Here is an 18,662-nt window from a genome sequence, read left to right on the forward strand (position 1 = left end):
GGCGGAAGCAGGCTGGGCCGGAGAGCTGACACTCTATAGGGGAGATGGGTGACAGGGAGGAAGAGGCAGGCTGGGCGGGAGAGCTGACACTCTATAGGGGAGAGGGGTGACAGGGAGGAACAGAGGCAGGCTGGGCCGGAGAGCTGACACTCTATAGGGGAGAGGGGTGACAGGGAGGAACAGAGGCAGGCTGGGCCGGAGAGTTGCCATTCTATAGGGGAGAGGGGTGACAGGGAGGAACAGAGGCAGGCTGGGCCGGAGAGCTGACACTCTATAGGGGAGATGGGTGACAGGGAGGAAGAGGCAGGCTGGGCCGGAGAGCTGACACTCTATAGGGGAGAGGGGTGACAGGGAGGAACAGAGGCAGGCTGGGCCGGAGAGCTGACACTCTATAGGGGAGAGAGGTGACAGGGAGGAACAGAGGCAGGCTGGGCCGGAGAGCTGACACTCTATAGGGGAGATGGGTGACAGGGAGGAAGAGGCAGGCTGGGCCGGAGAGCTGACATTCTATAGGGGAGAGGGGTGACAGGGAGGAACAGAGGCAGGCTGGGCCGGAGAGCTGACACTCTATAGGGGAGATGGGTGACAGGGAGGAAGAGGCAGGCTGGGCCGGAGAGCTGACATTCTATAGGGGAGAGGGGTGACAGGGAGGAACAGAGGCAGGCTGGGCCGGAGAGCTGACACTCTATAGGGGAGAGGGGTGACAGGGAGGAACAGAGGCAGGCTGGGCCGGAGAGCTGACATTCTATAGGGGAGAGGGGTGACAGGGAGGAACAGAGGCAGGCTGGGCCGGAGAGCTGACACTCTATAGGGGAGATGGGTGACAGGGAGGAAGAGGCAGGCTAGGCCGGAGAGCTGACACTCTATAGGGGAGAGGGGTGACAGGGAGGAACAGAGACGGGCTGGGCCGGAGAGCTGACACTCTATAGGGGAGAGGGGTGACAGGGAGGAAGAGGCAGGCTGGGCCGGAGAGCTGACACTCCAGGGGAGAGGGGTGACAGGGAGGAACAGAGGCGGGCTGGGCCGGAGAGCTGACACTCTAGGGGAGAGCGGTGACAGGGAGTGACATTACAGGCAGAGGCGGGCTGGGCCGGAGAGCTGACACTCTAGGGGAGAGGGGTGACAGGGAGGAACAGAGGCGGGCTGGGCCGGAGAGCTGACACTCTATAGGGGAGAGGGGTGACATGGAGTGACATCACAGGCAGAGGCGGGCTGGGCCGGAGAGCTGACACTCTATAGGGGAGAGGAGTGACAGTGGGGGCAGAGGCAGGCTGGGCCGGAGAGCTGACACTCTATAGGGGAGAGGGGTGACAGGGAGGAAGAGGCAGGCTGGGCCGGAGAGCTGACACTCTATAGGGGAGAGGGGTGACAGGGAGGAACAGAGGCAGGCTGGGCCGGAGAGCTGACACTCTATAGGGGAGAGGGGTGACAGGGAGGAACAGAGGCGGGCTGGGCCGGAGAGCTGACACTCTAGGGGAGAGGGGTGACAGTGAGGAACAGAGGCGGGCTGGGCCGGAGAGCTCACACTCTAGGGGTGAGGGGTGACAGGGAGTGACATTACAGGCAGAGGCGGGCTGGGCCGGAGAGCTAACACTCTAGGGGAGAGGGGTGACAGGGAGGAACAGAGGCGGGCTGGGCCGGAGAGCTGACACTCTATAGGGGAGAGGGGTGACAGGGAGTGACATCACAGGCAGAGGCGGGCTGGGCCGGAGAGCTGACACTCTATAGGGGAGAGGGGTGACAGGGAGTGACATCACAGGCAGAGGCGGGCTGGGCCGGAGAGCTGACACTCTATAGGGGAGAGGAGTGACAGTGGGGGCAGAGGCAGGCTGGGCCGGAGAGCTGACACTCTATAGGGGAGAGGGGTGACAGGGAGGAAGAGGCAGGCTGGGCCGGAGAGCTGACACTCTATAGGGGAGAGGGGTGACAGGGAGGAACAGAGGCAGGCTGGGCCGGAGAGCTGACACTCTATAGGGGAGAGGGGTGACAGGGAGGAACAGAGGCGGGCTGGGCCGGAGAGCTGACACTCTAGGGGAGAGGGGTGACAGTGAGGAACAGAGGCGGGCTGGGCCGGAGAGCTCACACTCTAGGGGTGAGGGGTGACAGGGAGTGACATTACAGGCAGAGGCGGGCTGGGCCGGAGAGCTGACACTCTAGGGGAGAGGGGTGACAGGGAGGAACAGAGGCGGGCTGGGCCGGAGAGCTGACACTCTATAGAGGAGAGGGGTGACAGGGAGTGACATCACAGGCAGAGGCGGGCTGGGCCGGAGAGCTGACACTCTATAGGGGAGAGGGGTGACAGGGAGTGACATCACAGGCAGAGGCGGGCTGGGCCGGAGAGCTGACACTCTATAGGGGAGAGGGGTGACAGGGAGTGACATCACAGGCAGAGGCGGGCTGGGCCGGAGAGCTGACACTCTATAGGGGAGAGGAGTGACAGTGGGGGCAGAGGCAGGCTGGGCCGGAGAGCTGACACTCTATAGGGGAGAGGGGTGACAGGGAGGAACAGAGGCAGGCTGGGCCGGAGAGCTGACATTCTATAGGGGAGAGGGGTGACAGGGAGGAACAGAGGCAGGCTGGGCCGGAGAGCTGACACTCTATAGGGGAGATGGGTGACAGGGAGGAAGAGGCAGGCTAGGCCGGAGAGCTGACACTCTATAGGGGAGAGGGGTGACAGGGAGGAACAGAGACGGGCTGGGCCGGAGAGCTGACACTCTATAGGGGAGAGGGGTGACAGGGAGGAAGAGGCAGGCTGGGCCGGAGAGCTGACACGCCAGGGGAGAGGGGTGACAGGGAGGAACAGAGGCGGGCTGGGCCGGAGAGCTGACACTCTAGGGGAGAGCGGTGACAGGGAGTGACATTACAGGCAGAGGCGGGCTGGGCCGGAGAGCTGACACTCTAGGGGAGAGGGGTGACAGGGAGGAACAGAGGCGGGCTGGGCCGGAGAGCTGACACTCTATAGGGGAGAGGGGTGACATGGAGTGACATCACAGGCAGAGGCGGGCTGGGCCGGAGAGCTGACACTCTATAGGGGAGAGGAGTGACAGTGGGGGCAGAGGCAGGCTGGGCCGGAGGGCTGACACTCTATAGGGGAGAGGGGTGACAGGGAGGAAGAGGCAGGCTGGGCCGGAGAGCTGACACTCTATAGGGGAGAGGGGTGACAGGGAGGAACAGAGGCAGGCTGGGCCGGAGAGCTGACACTCTATAGGGGAGAGGGGTGACAGGGAGGAACAGAGGCGGGCTGGGCCGGAGAGCTGACACTCTAGGGGAGAGGGGTGACAGTGAGGAACAGAGGCGGGCTGGGCCGGAGAGCTCACACTCTAGGGGTGAGGGGTGACAGGGAGTGACATTACTGGCAGAGGCGGGCTGGGCCGGAGAGCTGACACTCTAGGGGAGAGGGGTGACAGGGAGGAACAGAGGCGGGCTGGGCCGGAGAGCTGACACTCTATAGGGGAGAGGGGTGACAGGGAGTGACATCACAGGCAGAGGCGGGCTGGGCCGGAGAGCTGACACTCTATAGGGGAGAGGGGTGACAGGGAGTGACATCACAGGCAGAGGCGGGCTGGGCCGGAGAGCTGACACTCTATAGGGGAGAGGAGTGACAGTGGGGGCAGAGGCAGGCTGGGCCGGAGAGCTGACACTCTATAGGGGAGAGGGGTGACAGGGAGGAAGAGGCAGGCTGGGCCGGAGAGCTGACACTCTATAGGGGAGAGGGGTGACAGGGAGGAACAGAGGCAGGCTGGGCCGGAGAGCTGACACTCTATAGGGGAGAGGGGTGACAGGGAGGAACAGAGGCGGGCTGGGCCGGAGAGCTGACACTCTAGGGGAGAGGGGTGACAGTGAGGAACAGAGGCGGGCTGGGCCGGAGAGCTCACACTCTAGGGGTGAGGGGTGACAGGGAGTGACATTACAGGCAGAGGCGGGCTGGGCCGGAGAGCTGACACTCTAGGGGAGAGGGGTGACAGGGAGGAACAGAGGCGGGCTGGGCCGGAGAGCTGACACTCTATAGGGGAGAGGGGTGACAGGGAGTGACATCACAGGCAGAGGCGGGCTGGGCCGGAGAGCTGACACTCTATAGGGGAGAGGGGTGACAGGGAGTGACATCACAGGCAGAGGCGGGCTGGGCCGGAGAGCTGACACTCTATAGGGGAGAGGAGTGACAGTGGGGGCAGAGGCAGGCTGGGCCGGAGAGCTGACACTCTATAGGGGAGAGGGGTGACAGGGAGGAACAGAGGCAGGCTGGGCCGGAGAGCTGACACTCTATAGGGGAGAGGGGTGACACCACTCTGATAAAGCACTATGTAGCGTGTACCCACAGCGTAGCGTCTAGATTCTCTTCGTGCAGAGGACCTTTCCCATAACCCCCTGGGTCCATGTCACAATCTAGACACAATCGTACCCACAACCGCCCGCTCCCCGCACACATCACATCCGGGTCACAGCCCCCGCTGGCAGCTACTTCCGGTGCACTCTGCTGTCACCATGGCGGCGGTCACTCACCTGTTCCGGGCCGGACAGGTAACACGGGGGTGTGGCGGCGCCAGTCACTGGCAGGGGGAGGGGGTGTTATTGGGGGCAGTGAGGCAGGATGGTGGTATTATTGGGGTCAGTGGAGGGGGTGGGGGTGTTATTGGGGGCAGTGAAGCGAGGGGGTGTTATTGGGGGCAGTGAAGCGAGGGGGTGTTATTGGGGGCAGTGAAGGAGGGTGGGGCTGTTATTGGGGTCAGTGAAGGAGGGTGGGGTTGTTATTGGGGTCAGTGGAGGAGGGTGGGGCTGTTATTGGGGTCAGTGGAGGAGGGTGGGGCTGTTATTGGGGTCAGTGAAGGAGGGTGGGGCTGTTATTGGGGTCAGTGAAGGAGGGTGGGGCTGTTATTGGGGTCAGTGGAGGAGGGTGGGGTTGTTATTGGGGTCAGTGGAGGAGGGTGGGGCTGTTATTGGGGTCAGTGGAGGAGGGTGGGGCTGTTATTGGGGTCAGTGAAGGAGGGTGGGGGTGTTATTGGGGTCAGTGAAGGAGAGAGGGGGTGTTATTGGGGTCAGTGAAGGAGAGAGGGGGTGTTGTTGGGGTCAGTGAAGGAGGGTGGGGGTGTTATTGGGGTCAGTGAAGGAGGGTGGGGGTGTTATTGGGGTCAGTGAAGGAGGGTGGGGCTGTTATTGGGGTCAGTGAAGGAGGGTGGGGGTGTTACTGGGGTCAGTGAAGGAGGGTGGGGCTGTTATTGGGGTCAGTGAAGGAGGGTGGGGCTGTTATTGGGGTCAGTGAAGGAGAGAGGGGGTGTTATTGGGGTCAGTGAAGGAGAGAGGGGGTGTTATTGGGGTCAGTGGAGGGTGGGGGTGTTATTGGGGTCAGTGAAGGAGGGTGGGGGTGTTATTGGGGTCAGTGAAGGAGAGAGGGGGTGTTGGGGTCAGTGAAGGAGGGTGGGGGTGTTATTGGGGTCAGTGAAGGAGAGAGGGGGTGTTATTGGGGTCAGTGAAGGAGGGTAGGGGTGTTGGGGTCAGTGAAGGAGAGAGGGGGTGTTATTGGGGTCAGTGAAGGAGGGTGGGGCTGTTATTGGGGTCAGTGGAGGAGGGTGGGGCTGTTATTGGGGTCAGTGGAGGAGGGTGGGGCTGTTATTGGGGTCAGTGGAGGAGGGTGGGGCTGTTATTGGGGTCAGTGGAGGAGGGTGGGGCTGTTATTGGGGTCAGTGGAGGAGGGTGGGGCTGTTATTGGGGTCAGTGGAGGAGGGTGGGGCTGTTATTGGGGTCAGTGGAGGAGGGTGGGGCTGTTATTGGGGTCAGTGGAGGAGGGTGGGGCTGTTATTGGGGTCAGTGGAGGAGGGTGGGGCTGTTATTGGGGTCAGTGGAGGAGGGTGGGGCTGTTATTGGGGTCAGTGGAGGAGGGTGGGGCTGTTATTGGGGTCAGTGGAGGAGGGTGGGGCTGTTATTGGGGTCAGTGGAGGAGGGTGGGGCTGTTATTGGGGTCAGTGGAGGAGGGTGGGGCTGTTATTGGGGTCAGTGGAGGAGGGTGGGGGTGTTATTGGGGTCAGTGGAGGAGGGTGGGGGTGTTATTGGGGTCAGTGGAGGAGAGAGGGGGTGTTATTGGGGTCAGTGAAGGAGGGTGGGGGTGTTATTGGGGTCAGTGGAGGAGGATGGGGTGGTGGGTTATTGGGGTCAGTGAGGGGATGAGGAGGTTATTGGGGTTAGTGAAGGAGGGTGAGGGTGTTATTGGGGCCAGTGAAGGCGAGGGGGTGTTATTGGGGTCAGTGGAGGAGGATGGGGTGGTGGGTTATTGGGGTCAGTGAGGGGATGAGGAGGTTATTGGGGTCAGTGAAGGAGGGTGTGGGTGTTATTGGGGTCAGTGAGGGGATGAGGAGGTTATTGGGGTCAGTGAAGGAGGGTGTGGGTGTTATTGGGGTCAGTGAGGGGATGAGGAGGTTATTGGGGTCAGTGAAGGAGGGTGTGGGTGTTATTGGGGTCAGTGAGAGGGTGGTCTATTCTGATGGTCATGTACAATACAGAATTTCTTTCTCTGTAGAAATGTTTCTCTCCATGGTGTCCTCTCAGGAGAGCTGTGTCCTCTGCTCCGCTCAACCAGGTGAGGGGGGGACGGGCTGAGTGTGTATAGTGCGTTGTGCTTGTAGGGACTGAATGGGGCCAGTCATATCATATCCTATTACTGCGGACCCCATAGAGCTGATGCCACAAGGTATTTCTGTAGGAGCCAGTCAGTCACTAATCTCCCATGTGGTCACGTGACTGCAGTGTAGGAGGGGCTATACACCTTATTGTATGCTCACATAAGTAAATGGTTACCATGGTAATCCCACGACATTGCAAACGATAAAATATAAATATCCGTTATATACCAATATATCACAAACGCGTGCTGGGTGACTCCGATAACCCCCCTGTGTGTTATAGTCCTGGCTGTGTGTTACTGTGTCCGGTGCCTCATCTCCTGCGTCACGTTACAGAGCGACTCTGTGAGGGCGGAGGGGGCGTTCCATGTGACCATGATACCGGGCGATGGAGTGGGGCCGGAGCTCATGCACTCGGTGAAGGAAGTGTTCAAGGTGAGCCTGACAGATGAGGGCAGGTAAGTTCTGTGTGGTGTGAGGTGGGGAGCATGCTGCCCCCGCTCAGGGTGGTACCTCCTGCCTCGCTGGACCCTCCTCATTGCCGGGATCAGGGCCAGGATCTCTCGCACGGTATGACGCGCGCTCCGCTCTGTTACACGTGCCGCCACCACAGCTAGGTCCCCGGCCACTTTCCCTGTGTCACGCTGGTTCCGTGTCCCCGCAGGCAGCCGATGTCCCAGTGGAGTTTGATGAGCATCATCTGAGCGAAGTGCAGAACATGGCGTCTCCGCAGAGGCTGGAGCAGGTCCTGGAGTCCATGCAGGCCAATAAAGTGGCCATTAAAGGTAATAGGTCACAGCTGCTCTATAAATCACAGTTCCGGTGCGGTCCGTAATAAGCCGGTGAGGAGGTACCGGTACTCCTTTGTGTATGTTTGTGACTGTATTGTATCTAGTAATTACACAGTGACTGTGGCCATTCTCCTAATAGGTTTGCTGTTTCCCTGCAGGGAAGATTCACACCCCCATGGAGTTTAAAGGAGAGCTGGCGTCCTATGAGATGAGACTCAGGTATGGCACCCGCCTGCGCGCAGCCTCCTGTGGGTATACTGGCGGCTGCTCTCTGACACCGCTAGACGTGTCCGGGTAGTGCGAGTTCTGTCCTGAGGGGAGGCAGTGAGTGAAGCACTTCATACCCCCCACCACCAGAGGGCGCACTGAGCACAAGTCATGCTTGTGGGTCTGTATAGTGTGTTCCGGTCTATCGGACATTATCCTGAGCTCTCACTAGCTGCGTGTCCCATCATCTGTTCTTACTCTACACCCGCTGCCTGGACATGGCGACTTTTATGCAGACATGTGAGAGTCATTGCACCCTCTACGTGTATTAGGTCATTCAGGACTGTCCGTAGCCAGAATCCACCGGAGATACCAGGATCCTCTACCCCCAACCCCTCAGAGGGGCTTATATAGGATGCAGATAGCGATGGGCTCCAGTGGGTTGTAGGGCAAACCTGCAGAGTTCTGTCTTCTTCTGCTGGTGGGGGCAGAGACTGGCGTTAGCATAGGCTACAGATACTGCAGGAGGGGGGCACAGGCGGGCGTAGGATGGTTTACCAGGGTTTAGGTTCCTACTGATGCTCTAAAGCTGGATACACGCTCTAATATTATCTGTCTAATCTCTCTGGATAGAGCCACAATCACAATCAACCATTTGCTCTGAAAAGCCGGAAAATGGTCAAAAATGGTCATTCGGATAAATTGGTTACTCAGATGGTCTGTTGTCATTCTCGCCCATTCATTACCAGATTTTGGTTCATCCAGAAAGATTGGACAGATAATGTCATAGCGTGTATCCAGCTTAAGTGTCACAGGGCACTCTGAGCCCTCATCCCACCATTCACTCCTCGTCCCCTGACCACGCTTATTTCCTCATGGCCACCATCCACTCCCCGTCGCCCCTGACCACGCTTATTTCCTCAAGGCCACCATCCACTCCCTGTCGCCCCTGACCACGCTTATTTCCTCATGGCCACCATCCACTCCCCGTCGCCCCTGACCACGCTTATTTCCTCATGGCCACCATCCACTCCCTGTCGCCCCTGACCACGCTTATTTCCTCATGGCCACCATCCACTCCCCGTCCCCTGACCACGCTTATATCCTCATGGCCACCATCCACTCCCCGTCTCCCCTGACCACGCCTATTTCTCTAAACGTCCTAGTGGATGCTGGGGACTCCGTCAGGACCATGGGGATTAGCGGCTCCGCAGGAGACAGGGCACAAAAATAAAGCTTTAGGATCAGGTGGTGTGCACTGGCTCCTCCCCCTATGACCCTCCTCCAAGCCTCAGTTAGGTTTTTGTGCCCGTCCGAGCAGGGTGCAATCTAGGTGGCTCTCTTAAGGAGCTGCTTAGAAAAAGTTTTAGGTTTTTTATTTTCAGTGAGTCCTGCTGGCAACAGGCTCACTGCATCGAGGGACTTAGGGGAGAGAAGTTCAACTCACCTGCGTGCAGGATGGATTGGCTTCTTAGGCTACTGGACACCATTAGCTCCAGAGGGAGTCGGAACACAGGTCTCACCCTGGGGTTCGTCCCGGAGCCGCGCCGCCGACCCCCCTTGCAGATGCTGAAGATTGAAGGTCCAGAAACCGGCGGCAGAAGGCTTTTCAGTCTTCATGAAGGTAGCGCACAGCACTGCAGCTGTGCGCCATTGTTGTCACACACTTCACACCATTAGGTCACGGAGGGTGCAGGGCGCTGCTGGGGGCGCCCTGGGCAGCAATGTATAATACTTTTTATGGCTAAAAAATACATCACATATAGCCCTTGAGGCTATATGGATGTATTTAACCCCTGCCAGATATCTCAAACTCCGGGAGAAAAGCCCGCCGGAATAGGGGGCGGGGCTTATTCTCCTTAGCACACAGCGCCATTTTCCTGCTCAGCTCCGCTGTGAGGAAGGCTCCCAGGACTCTCCCCTGCACTACAGAAACAGGGTAAAACAGAGAGGGGGGGCACTTTTTTTGGCGATATTTTATATATTTAAGCTGCTATAAGGATACAACACTTATATAAGGTTGTTCCCATATATATTATAGCGCTTGGGTGTGTGCTGGCAAACTCTCCCTCTGTCTCCCCAAAGGGCTAGTGGGGTCCTGTCTTCAATAGAGCATTCCCTGTGTGTCTGCTGTGTGTCGGTACGTGTGTGTCGACATGTATGAGGACGATGTTGGTGTGGAGGCAGAGCAATTGCCGATAATGGTGATGTCACACCCCAGGGAGTCGACACCGGAATGGATGGCTTTGTTTATGGAATTACGTGATAATGTCAGCACATTACAAAAATCAGTTGACGACATGAGACGGCCGGAAAACCAGTTGGTACCTGCCCAGGCGTCTCAGACACCGTCAGGGGCTGTAAAACGCCCTTTACCTCAGTCGGTCGACACAGACCCAGACACGGACACTGAATCTAGTGTCGACGGTGAAGAAACAAACGTATTTTCAAGTAGGGCCACACGTTATATGATCACGGCAATGAAGGAGGCTTTGCATATCTCTGATACTGCAAGTACCACAAAAAGGGGTATTATGTGGGGGGTGAAAAAACTACCTGTAGTTTTTCCTGAATCAGAGGAATTGAATGATGTATGTGATGAAGCGTGGGTTAACCCAGATAGAAAAGTGCTAATTTCAAAAAAGTTATTGGCATTATACCCTTTCCCGCCAAAGGTTAGGGCGCACTGGGAAACACCCCCTAAGGTGGATAAGGCGCTCACACGCTTATCAAAACAAGTGGCGTTACCGTCTCCTGATACGGCCGCCCTCAAGGATCCAGCTGATAGGAGGCTGGAAACTACCCTAAAAAGTATATACACACATACTGGTGTTATACTGCGACCAGCCATCGCCTCAGCCTGGATGTGCAGTGCTGGGGTGATCTGGTCGGATTCCCTGACTGAAAATATTGATACCCTGGATAGGGACAGTATTTTACAGACTTTAGAGCAATTAAAGGATGCTTTTCTTTATATGCGAGATGCTCAGAGGGATATTTGCACTCTGGCATCGAGAGTAAGTGCGATGTCCATATCTGCCAGAAGAAGTTTATGGACACGACAGTGGTCAGGTGATGCGGATTCCAAACGGCATATGGAAGTATTGCCGTATAAAGGGGAGGAATTATTTGGCGTCGGTCTATCGGATCTGGTGGCAACGGCCGGGAAATCCACCTTTTTACCTCAGACCCCCTCCCAACAGAAAAAGACACCGTCTTTTCAGCCGCAGTCCTTTCGGTCCTATAAGAACAAGCGGGCAAAAGGACAGTCATATCTGCCCCGAGGCAGAGGAAAGGGTAAGAGAGGGCAGCAAGCAGCTCCTTCCCAGGAACAGAAGCCCTCCCCGGCTTCTACAAAGCCCTCAGCATGACGCTGGGGCTGTGCAAGCGGACTCAGGGGCGGTGGGGGGTCGACTCAAGAATTTCAGCGCGCAGTGGGCTTGCTCACAGGTGGACCCCTGGATCCTGCAGATAATATCTCAGGGTTACAGGTTGGAATTCGAGAAGTCTCCCCCTCGCCGGTTCCTAAAGTCTGCTCTGCCAACGTCTCCCTCAGACAGGGCGACGGTATTGGAAGCCATTCACAAGCTGTATTCTCAGCAGGTGATAGTCAAGGTACCCCTCCTACAACAGGGAAAGGGGTATTATTCCACACTATTTGTGGTACCGAAGCCGGACGGCTCGGTAAGACCTATTCTAAATCTGAAATCTTTGAACCTGTACATACAAAAATTCAAGTTCAAGATGGAGTCACTCAGAGCAGTGATAGCGAATCTGGAAGAAGGGGACTTTATGGTGTCCCTGGACATCAAGGATGCTTACCTGCATGTCCCAATTTGCCCTTCACATCAAGGGTACCTCAGGTTCGTGGTGCAAAACTGTCATTATCAGTTTCAGACGCTGCCGTTTGGATTGTCCACGGCACCTCGGGTCTTTACCAAGGTAATGGCCGAAATGATGTTTCTTCTGCGAAGAAAAGGCGTATTAATTATCCCTTACTTGGACGATCTCCTGATAAGGGCAAGGTCCAGAGAACAGCTGGAGGACGGAGTAGCACTAACCCAAGTAGTGCTGCAACAACACGGGTGGATTCTGAATTTCCCAAAATCTCAGTTGACCCCGACAACACGTCTGCTGTTCCTGGGAATGATTCTGGACACGGTTCAGAAAAAGGTGTTTCTTCCGGAGGAGAAAGCCAGGGAGTTATCCGAACTTGTCAGGAACCTCCTAAAACCAGGAAAAGTGTCTGTGCATCAATGCACAAGAGTCCTGGGAAAGATGGTGGCTTCTTACGAAGCAATCCCATTCGGCAGATTCCACGCACGAACTTTTCAGTGGGATCTGCTGGACAAATGGTCCGGATCGCATCTGCAGATGCATCAGCGGATAACCTTATCGCCACGGACAAGGGTGTCTCTTCTGTGGTGGTTACAGAGTGCTCATCTGTTACAAGGCCGCAGATTCGGCATACAGGACTGGGTCCTGGTGACCACGGATGCCAGTCTGAGAGGCTGGGGAGCGGTCACACAGGGAAGAAACTTCCAGGGAGTATGGTCAAGCCTGGAGATGTCTCTTCACATAAATATACTGGAGCTAAGAGCGATTTACAATGCTCTAAGCCTGGCAAAACCCCTGCTTCAGGGTCGGCCGGTGTTGATCCAGTCGGACAACATCACGGCAGTCGCCCACGTAAACAGACAGGGCGGCACAAGAAGCAGGAGAGCAATGGCAGAAGCTGCAAGGATTCTTCGCTGGGCGGAAGATCATGTGATAGCACTGTCAGCAGTGTTCATTCCGGGAGTGGACAACTGGGAAGCAGACTTCCTCAGCAGACACGATGTACACCCGGGAGAGTGGGGACTTCATCCAGAAGTCTTCCACATGATTGTGAACCGTTGGGAAAAACCAAAGGTGGATATGATGGCGTCTCGCCTCAACAAAAAACTGGACAGGTATTGCGCCAGGTCAAGAGACCCTCAGGCAATAGCTGTGGACGCTCTGGTAACACCGTGGGTGTTCCAGTCAGTGTATGTGTTTCCTCCTCTGCCTCTCATACCCAAAGTACTGAGAATTATACGGCAAAGGGGAGTAAGAACGATACTCGTGGCTCCGGATTGGCCAAGAAGAACTTGGTACCCGGAACTTCAGGAGATGCTCACGGAAAATCCGTGGCCTCTACCTCTAAGACGGAACCTGATTCAGCAGGGACCGTGTCTATTCCAAGACTTACCGCGGCTGCGTTTGACGGCGTGGCGGTTGAACGCCGAATTCTAAGGGAAAAAGGCATTCCGGAAGAGGTCATCCCTACACTGGTTAAAGCCAGGAAGGAGGTGACTGCACAACATTATCACCGCATTTGGAGAAAATATGTTGCGTGGTGCGAGGCCAGGAAGGCCCCCACGGAGGAATTTCAATTGGGTCGATTCCTACATTTCCTGCAAACAGGATTGTCTATGGGCCTCAAGTTGGGGTCCATTAAGGTTCAAATTTCGGCCCTGTCGATTTTCTTCCAGAAAGAATTGGCTTCAGTTCCTGAAGTCCAGACTTTTGTAAAAGGAGTACTACATATACAGCCCCCGATTGTGCCCCCAGTGGCTCCGTGGGACCTTAATGTAGTTTTGGATTTTCTCAAATCCCATTGGTTTGAGCCACTCAAATCGGCGGATTTGAAATATCTTACATGGAAAGTAACCATGCTACTGGCCCTGGCTTCAGCCAGGAGAGTGTCAGAATTGGCGGCTTTATCGTATAAAAGCCCATATCTGATTTTCCATTCGGACAGGGCAGAACTGCGGACGCGTCCTCATTTTCTGCCTAAGGTGGTGTCAGCGTTTCACCTGAACCAGCCTATTGTGGTGCCTGCGGCTACTAGCGATTTGGAGGATTCCAAGTTGCTGGACGTTGTCAGGGCATTGAAAATATATATTTCAAGGACGGCTGGAGTCAGAAAATCTGACTCGCTGTTTATACTGTATGCACCCAACAAGCTGGGTGCTCCTGCTTCTAAGCAGACGATTGCTCGTTGGATTTGTAGCACAATTCAACTTGCACATTCTGTGGCAGGCCTGCCACAGCCTAAATCTGTCAAGGCCCATTCCACAAGGAAGGTGGGCTCATCCTGGGCGGCTGCCCGAGGGGTCTCGGCATTACAACTCTGCCGAGCAGCTACGTGGTCGGGGGAGAACACGTTTGTAAAATTCTACAAATTTGATACCCTGGCTAAAGAGGACCTGGAGTTCTCTCATTCGGTGCTGCAGAGTCATCCGCACTCTCCCGCCCGTTTGGGAGCTTTGGTATAATCCCCATGGTCCTGACGGAGTCCCCAGCATCCACTAGGACGTTTAGAGAAAATAAGATTTTACTTACCGATAAATCTATTTCTCGTAGTCCGTAGTGGATGCTGGGCGCCCATCCCAAGTGCGGATTGTCTGCAATACTTGTACATAGTTATTGTTACAAAAAAATCGGGTTGTTCTTGTTGTGAGCCGTCTGTTCAGAGGCTCCTACGTTGTCATACTGTTAACTGGGTTCAGATCACAAGTTGTACGGTGTGATTGGTGTGGCTGGTATGAGTCTTACCCGGGATTCAAAATCCTTCCTTATTGTGTACGCTCGTCCGGGCACAGTATCCTAACTGAGGCTTGGAGGAGGGTCATAGGGGGAGGAGCCAGTGCACACCACCTGATCCTAAAGCTTTATTTTTGTGCCCTGTCTCCTGCGGAGCCGCTAATCCCCATGGTCCTGACGGAGTCCCCAGCATCCACTACGGACTACGAGAAATAGATTTATCGGTAAGTAAAATCTTATTTTCCTCATGGCCGCCATCCACTCCCCGTCTCCCCTGACCACGCTTACTTCCTCATGGCCGCAATCTACTCCCCGTCTCCCCTGACCATGCTTACTTCCTCATGGCCACCATCCTCTCCCCTGAGCACGCTTATTTCCTCATGGCCGTCATCCACTCCCCGTCTCCCCTGACCACGCTTATTTCCTCATGGCCACCATCCTCTCCCCTGACCACGCTTATCTCCTCATGGCCGCCATCCACTCCCCGTCTCCCCTGACCACGCTTACTTTCTCATGGCCGCCATCCACTCCACCGTCTCCCCTGACCACGCTTACTTCCTCATGGCCGCCATCCACTCCACCGTCTCCCCTGACCACGCTTACTTCCTCATGGCCGCCATCCACTCCACCGTCTCCCCTGACCACGCTTACTTCCTCATGGCCGCCATCCACTCCACCGTCTCCCCTGACCACGCTTACTTCCTCATGGCCGCCATCCACTCCACCGTCTCCCCTGACCACGCTTACTTCCTCATGGCCGCCATCCACTCCACCGTCTCCCCTGACCACGCTTACTTCCTCATGGCCGCCATCCACTCCACCGTCTCCCCTGACCACGCTTACTTCCTCATGGCCGCCATCCACTCCACCGTCTCCCCTGACCACGCTTACTTCCTCATGGCCGCCATCCACTCCCCGTCTCCCCTGACCACGCTTATTTCCTCATGGCCACCATCCTCTCCCCTGACCACGCTTATTTCCTCATGGCCACCATCCACTTTCCGTCTCCCCTGACCACGCTTATTTCCTCATGGCCACCATCCTCTCCCCTGACCACGCTTATTTCCTCATGGCCGCCATCCACTCCCCGTCTCCCCTGAACACGCTTATTTCCTCATGGCCACTCCCCGTCTCCCCTGAACACGCTTATTTCCTCATGGCCACTCCCCGTCTCCCCTGAAATCGCTTATTTCCTCATAGCCACCATCCTCTCCCCTGACCACGCTTATTTCCTCATGGCCACCATCCACTCCCCGTCTCCCCTGACCACGCTTATTTCCTCATGGCCACCATCCTCTCCCCTGACCACGCTTATTTCCTCATGGCCGCCATCCACTCCCCGTCTCGCCTGACCACGCTTACTTCCTCATGGCCGCCATCCACTCCACCGTCTCCCCTGACCACGCTTACTTCCTCATGGCCGCCATCCACTCCACCGTCTCCCCTGACCACGCTTACTTCCTCATGGCCGCCATCCACTCCACCGTCTCCCCTGACCACGCTTACTTCCTCATGGCCGCCATCCACTCCGTCTCCCCTGACCACGCTTACTTCCTCATGGCCGCCATCCACTCCACCGTCTCCCCTGACCACGCTTACTTCCTCATGGCCGCCATCCACTCCACCGTCTCCCCTGACCACGCTTACTTCCTCATGGCCGCCATCCACTCCACCGTCTCCCCTGACCACGCTTACTTCCTCATGGCCGCCATCCACTCCACCGTCTCCCCTGACCACGCTTACTTCCTCATGGCCGCCATCCACTCCACCGTCTCCCCTGACCACGCTTACTTCCTCATGGCCGCCATCCACTCCACCGTCTCCCCTGACCACGCTTACTTCCTCATGGCCGCCATCCACTCCACCGTCTCCCCTGACCACGCTTACTTCCTCATGGCCGCCATCCACTCCACCGTCTCCCCTGACCACGCTTACTTCCTCATGGCCGCCATCCACTCCACCGTCTCCCCTGACCACGCTTACTTCCTCATGGCCGCCATCTTCTCCCCTGACCACGCTTATTTCCTCATGGCCGCCATCTTCTCCCCTGACCACGCTTATTTCCTCATGGCCGCCATCCACTCCCCGTCTCCCCTGACCACGCTTATTTCCTCATGGCCACTCCCCGTCTCCCCTGACCACGCTTATTTCCTCATGGCCACCATCCTCTCCCCTGACCACGCTTACTTCCTCATGGCCGCCATCCACTCCCCGTCTCCCCTGACCACGCTTACTTCCTCATGGCCGCCATCCACTCCACCGTCTCCCCTGACCACGCTTACTTCCTCATGGCCGCCATCCACTCCCCGTCTCCCCTGACCACGCTTATTTCCTCATGGCCACTCCCCGTCTCCCCTGACCACGCTTATTTCCTCATGGCCACCATCCTCTCCCCTGACCACGCTTATTTCCTCATGGCCGCCATCCACTCCCCGTCTCCCCTGACCACGCTTATTTCCTTATGGCCACTCCCCGTCTCCCCTGACCACGCTTATTTCCTCATGGCCACCATCCTCTCCCCTGACCACGCTGATTTCCTCATGGCCGCCATCCACTCCCCGTCTCCCCTGACCACGCTTATTTCCTCATGGCCGCCATCCACTCCCCGTCTCCCCTGACCACGCTTACTTCCTCATGGCCGCCATCCACTCCCCGTCTCCCCTGACCACGCTTACGTCCTCATGGCCGCCATCCACTCCCCGTCTCCCCTGACCACGCTTACTTCCTCATGGCCGCCATCCACTCCCCGTCTCCCCTGACCACGCTTACTTCCTCATGGCCCCCATCCACTCCCCGTCTCCCCTGGCCACGCTTACTTCCTCATGGCCGCCATCCACTCCCCGTCTCCCCTGACCACGCTTACGCCCTCATGGCCGCCATCCACTCCCCGTCTCCCCTGACCACGCTTACGCCCTCATGGCCGCCATCCACTCCCCGTCTCCCCTGACCACGCTTACGCCCTCATGGCCGCCATCCACTCCTCGTCTCCCCTGACCACGCTTACGCCCTCATGGCCGCCATCCACTCCTCGTCTCCCCTGACCACGCTGATTTCCTCATGGGCAGAGCGCAGACAGTCGTGAGGGATCCCTATCTGTACCTGCATTTTTACCTACATGGACAGCCCCATGATAAATACTTTCTCTCTGGAGATCAGAACGGAACTCTTTGGAGCTCAGTAGCAACTGTGGACTTGTGGAAGTAGACCTCAAGCCTAAATCACGCTCCCTCACTAGAGTGCTCACTCACAGGGTGGCTGAGTGTCCCATATGAATACTGTGTTTATCCACTGGTCCTTTTTCCTGGATTATCAGTTCCCTGAGCTGTGATCATGGTCCATCCACACTATCATAGTAGGGAAGGAGGGAGGTCATGGTTCTGGCCCCAGATGTTTGAGGGAGAGTGGTGGGGCTTCCATGTCGCCTGGACAGTGTTTACCATCAGAACCTTGTACGTATAAGCTTATCAGTGTGGCCTTGTGTAAAGGTCCCTGTTCTATGTACGCCAGTAAGGACAAGGCAGTAAAGTCTTCATGTAGAAAGCTGTCCTCCTGTCTCCATCTTCTTGCAGACGTAAGCTGGACTTGTTTGCCAATGTGGTCCATGTAAATAGCCTTCCTGGTTACAAGACCCGACACAACAACCTGGACTTGGTGATCATCCGGGAGCAGACGGAGGGGGAGTACAGCTCTCTGGAGCACGAGGTGCGTCGGCTGTAGAACCTTCCGTATGTGCCGCCATCTGCCGACGTGCGCAGCAGTGTAACCCTTCCCTCCATACCTTACAGAGTGTCAGCGGCGTCATCGAGTGCCTGAAGATCATCACCAGGGTGAAGTCTAACCGGATCGCCAAGTTTGCCTTTGATTATGCTACTAAGAAGGGCCGATCCAAGGTGACTGCGGTGCACAAGGCAAATATCATGTAAGTAATGTGTGTGTGGCCAGCGGCGTGTGTGTGTGATACGGTGGATAACGCTTATAGCCGGTTATACGGAGGATAATGCTTACAGCCGGTTATACGGGGGATAATGCTTATAGCCGGTTATACGGAGGATAATGCTCTGTGGCCGGTTATACGGAGGATAACGCTTATAGCCGGTTATACGGAGGATAATGCTCTGTGGCCGGTTATACGGAGGATAACGCTTATAGCCGGTTATACGGAGGATAATGCTCTGTGGCCGGTTATACGGAGGATAATGCTCTGTGGCCGGTTATACGGGGGATAATGCTCTGTGGCCGGTTATACGGGGGATAATGCTCTGTGGCCGGTTATACGGGGGATAATGCTCTGTGGCCGGTTATACGGAGGATAATGCTCTGTGGCCGGTTATACGGAGGATAATGCTCTGTGGCCGGTTATACGGAGGATAATGCTCTGTGGCCGGTTATACGGAGGATAACGCTTATAGCCGGTTATACGGAGGATAATGCTCTGTGGCCGGTTATACGGAGGATAATGCTCTGTGGCCGGTTATAGGGAGGATAA

General features: G+C 56.5%; 1 protein-coding gene across 2 annotated transcripts in view; it reads left to right on the top strand.

Annotated features, from left to right (window-relative positions):
• The first annotated feature begins 4,410 nt into the window (after window positions 1-4,410).
• Window positions 4,411-18,662, top strand: part of IDH3B (isocitrate dehydrogenase (NAD(+)) 3 non-catalytic subunit beta) — a 96,303-nt gene continuing 82,051 nt past the window's right edge. The window contains exons 1-7 of one of the 2 annotated variants that reach the window (XM_063925445.1): window positions 4,411-4,518; window positions 6,509-6,568; window positions 6,948-7,046; window positions 7,276-7,396; window positions 7,561-7,621; window positions 17,746-17,878; window positions 17,962-18,095. In XM_063925445.1, coding sequence (XP_063781515.1) covers window positions 4,483-4,518; window positions 6,509-6,568; window positions 6,948-7,046; window positions 7,276-7,396; window positions 7,561-7,621; window positions 17,746-17,878; window positions 17,962-18,095 — 644 coding nt within the window. In that variant the 5' untranslated portion in view covers window positions 4,411-4,482. The remainder of the gene's footprint in view (window positions 4,519-6,508; window positions 6,569-6,947; window positions 7,047-7,275; window positions 7,397-7,560; window positions 7,622-17,745; window positions 17,879-17,961; window positions 18,096-18,662) is intronic. The other variant, XM_063925453.1, reaches the window with a different exon arrangement.

This window comes from Pseudophryne corroboree, chromosome 1, assembly GCF_028390025.1.
Source record: "Pseudophryne corroboree isolate aPseCor3 chromosome 1, aPseCor3.hap2, whole genome shotgun sequence".
Taxonomy (NCBI): domain Eukaryota; kingdom Metazoa; phylum Chordata; class Amphibia; order Anura; family Myobatrachidae; genus Pseudophryne; species Pseudophryne corroboree.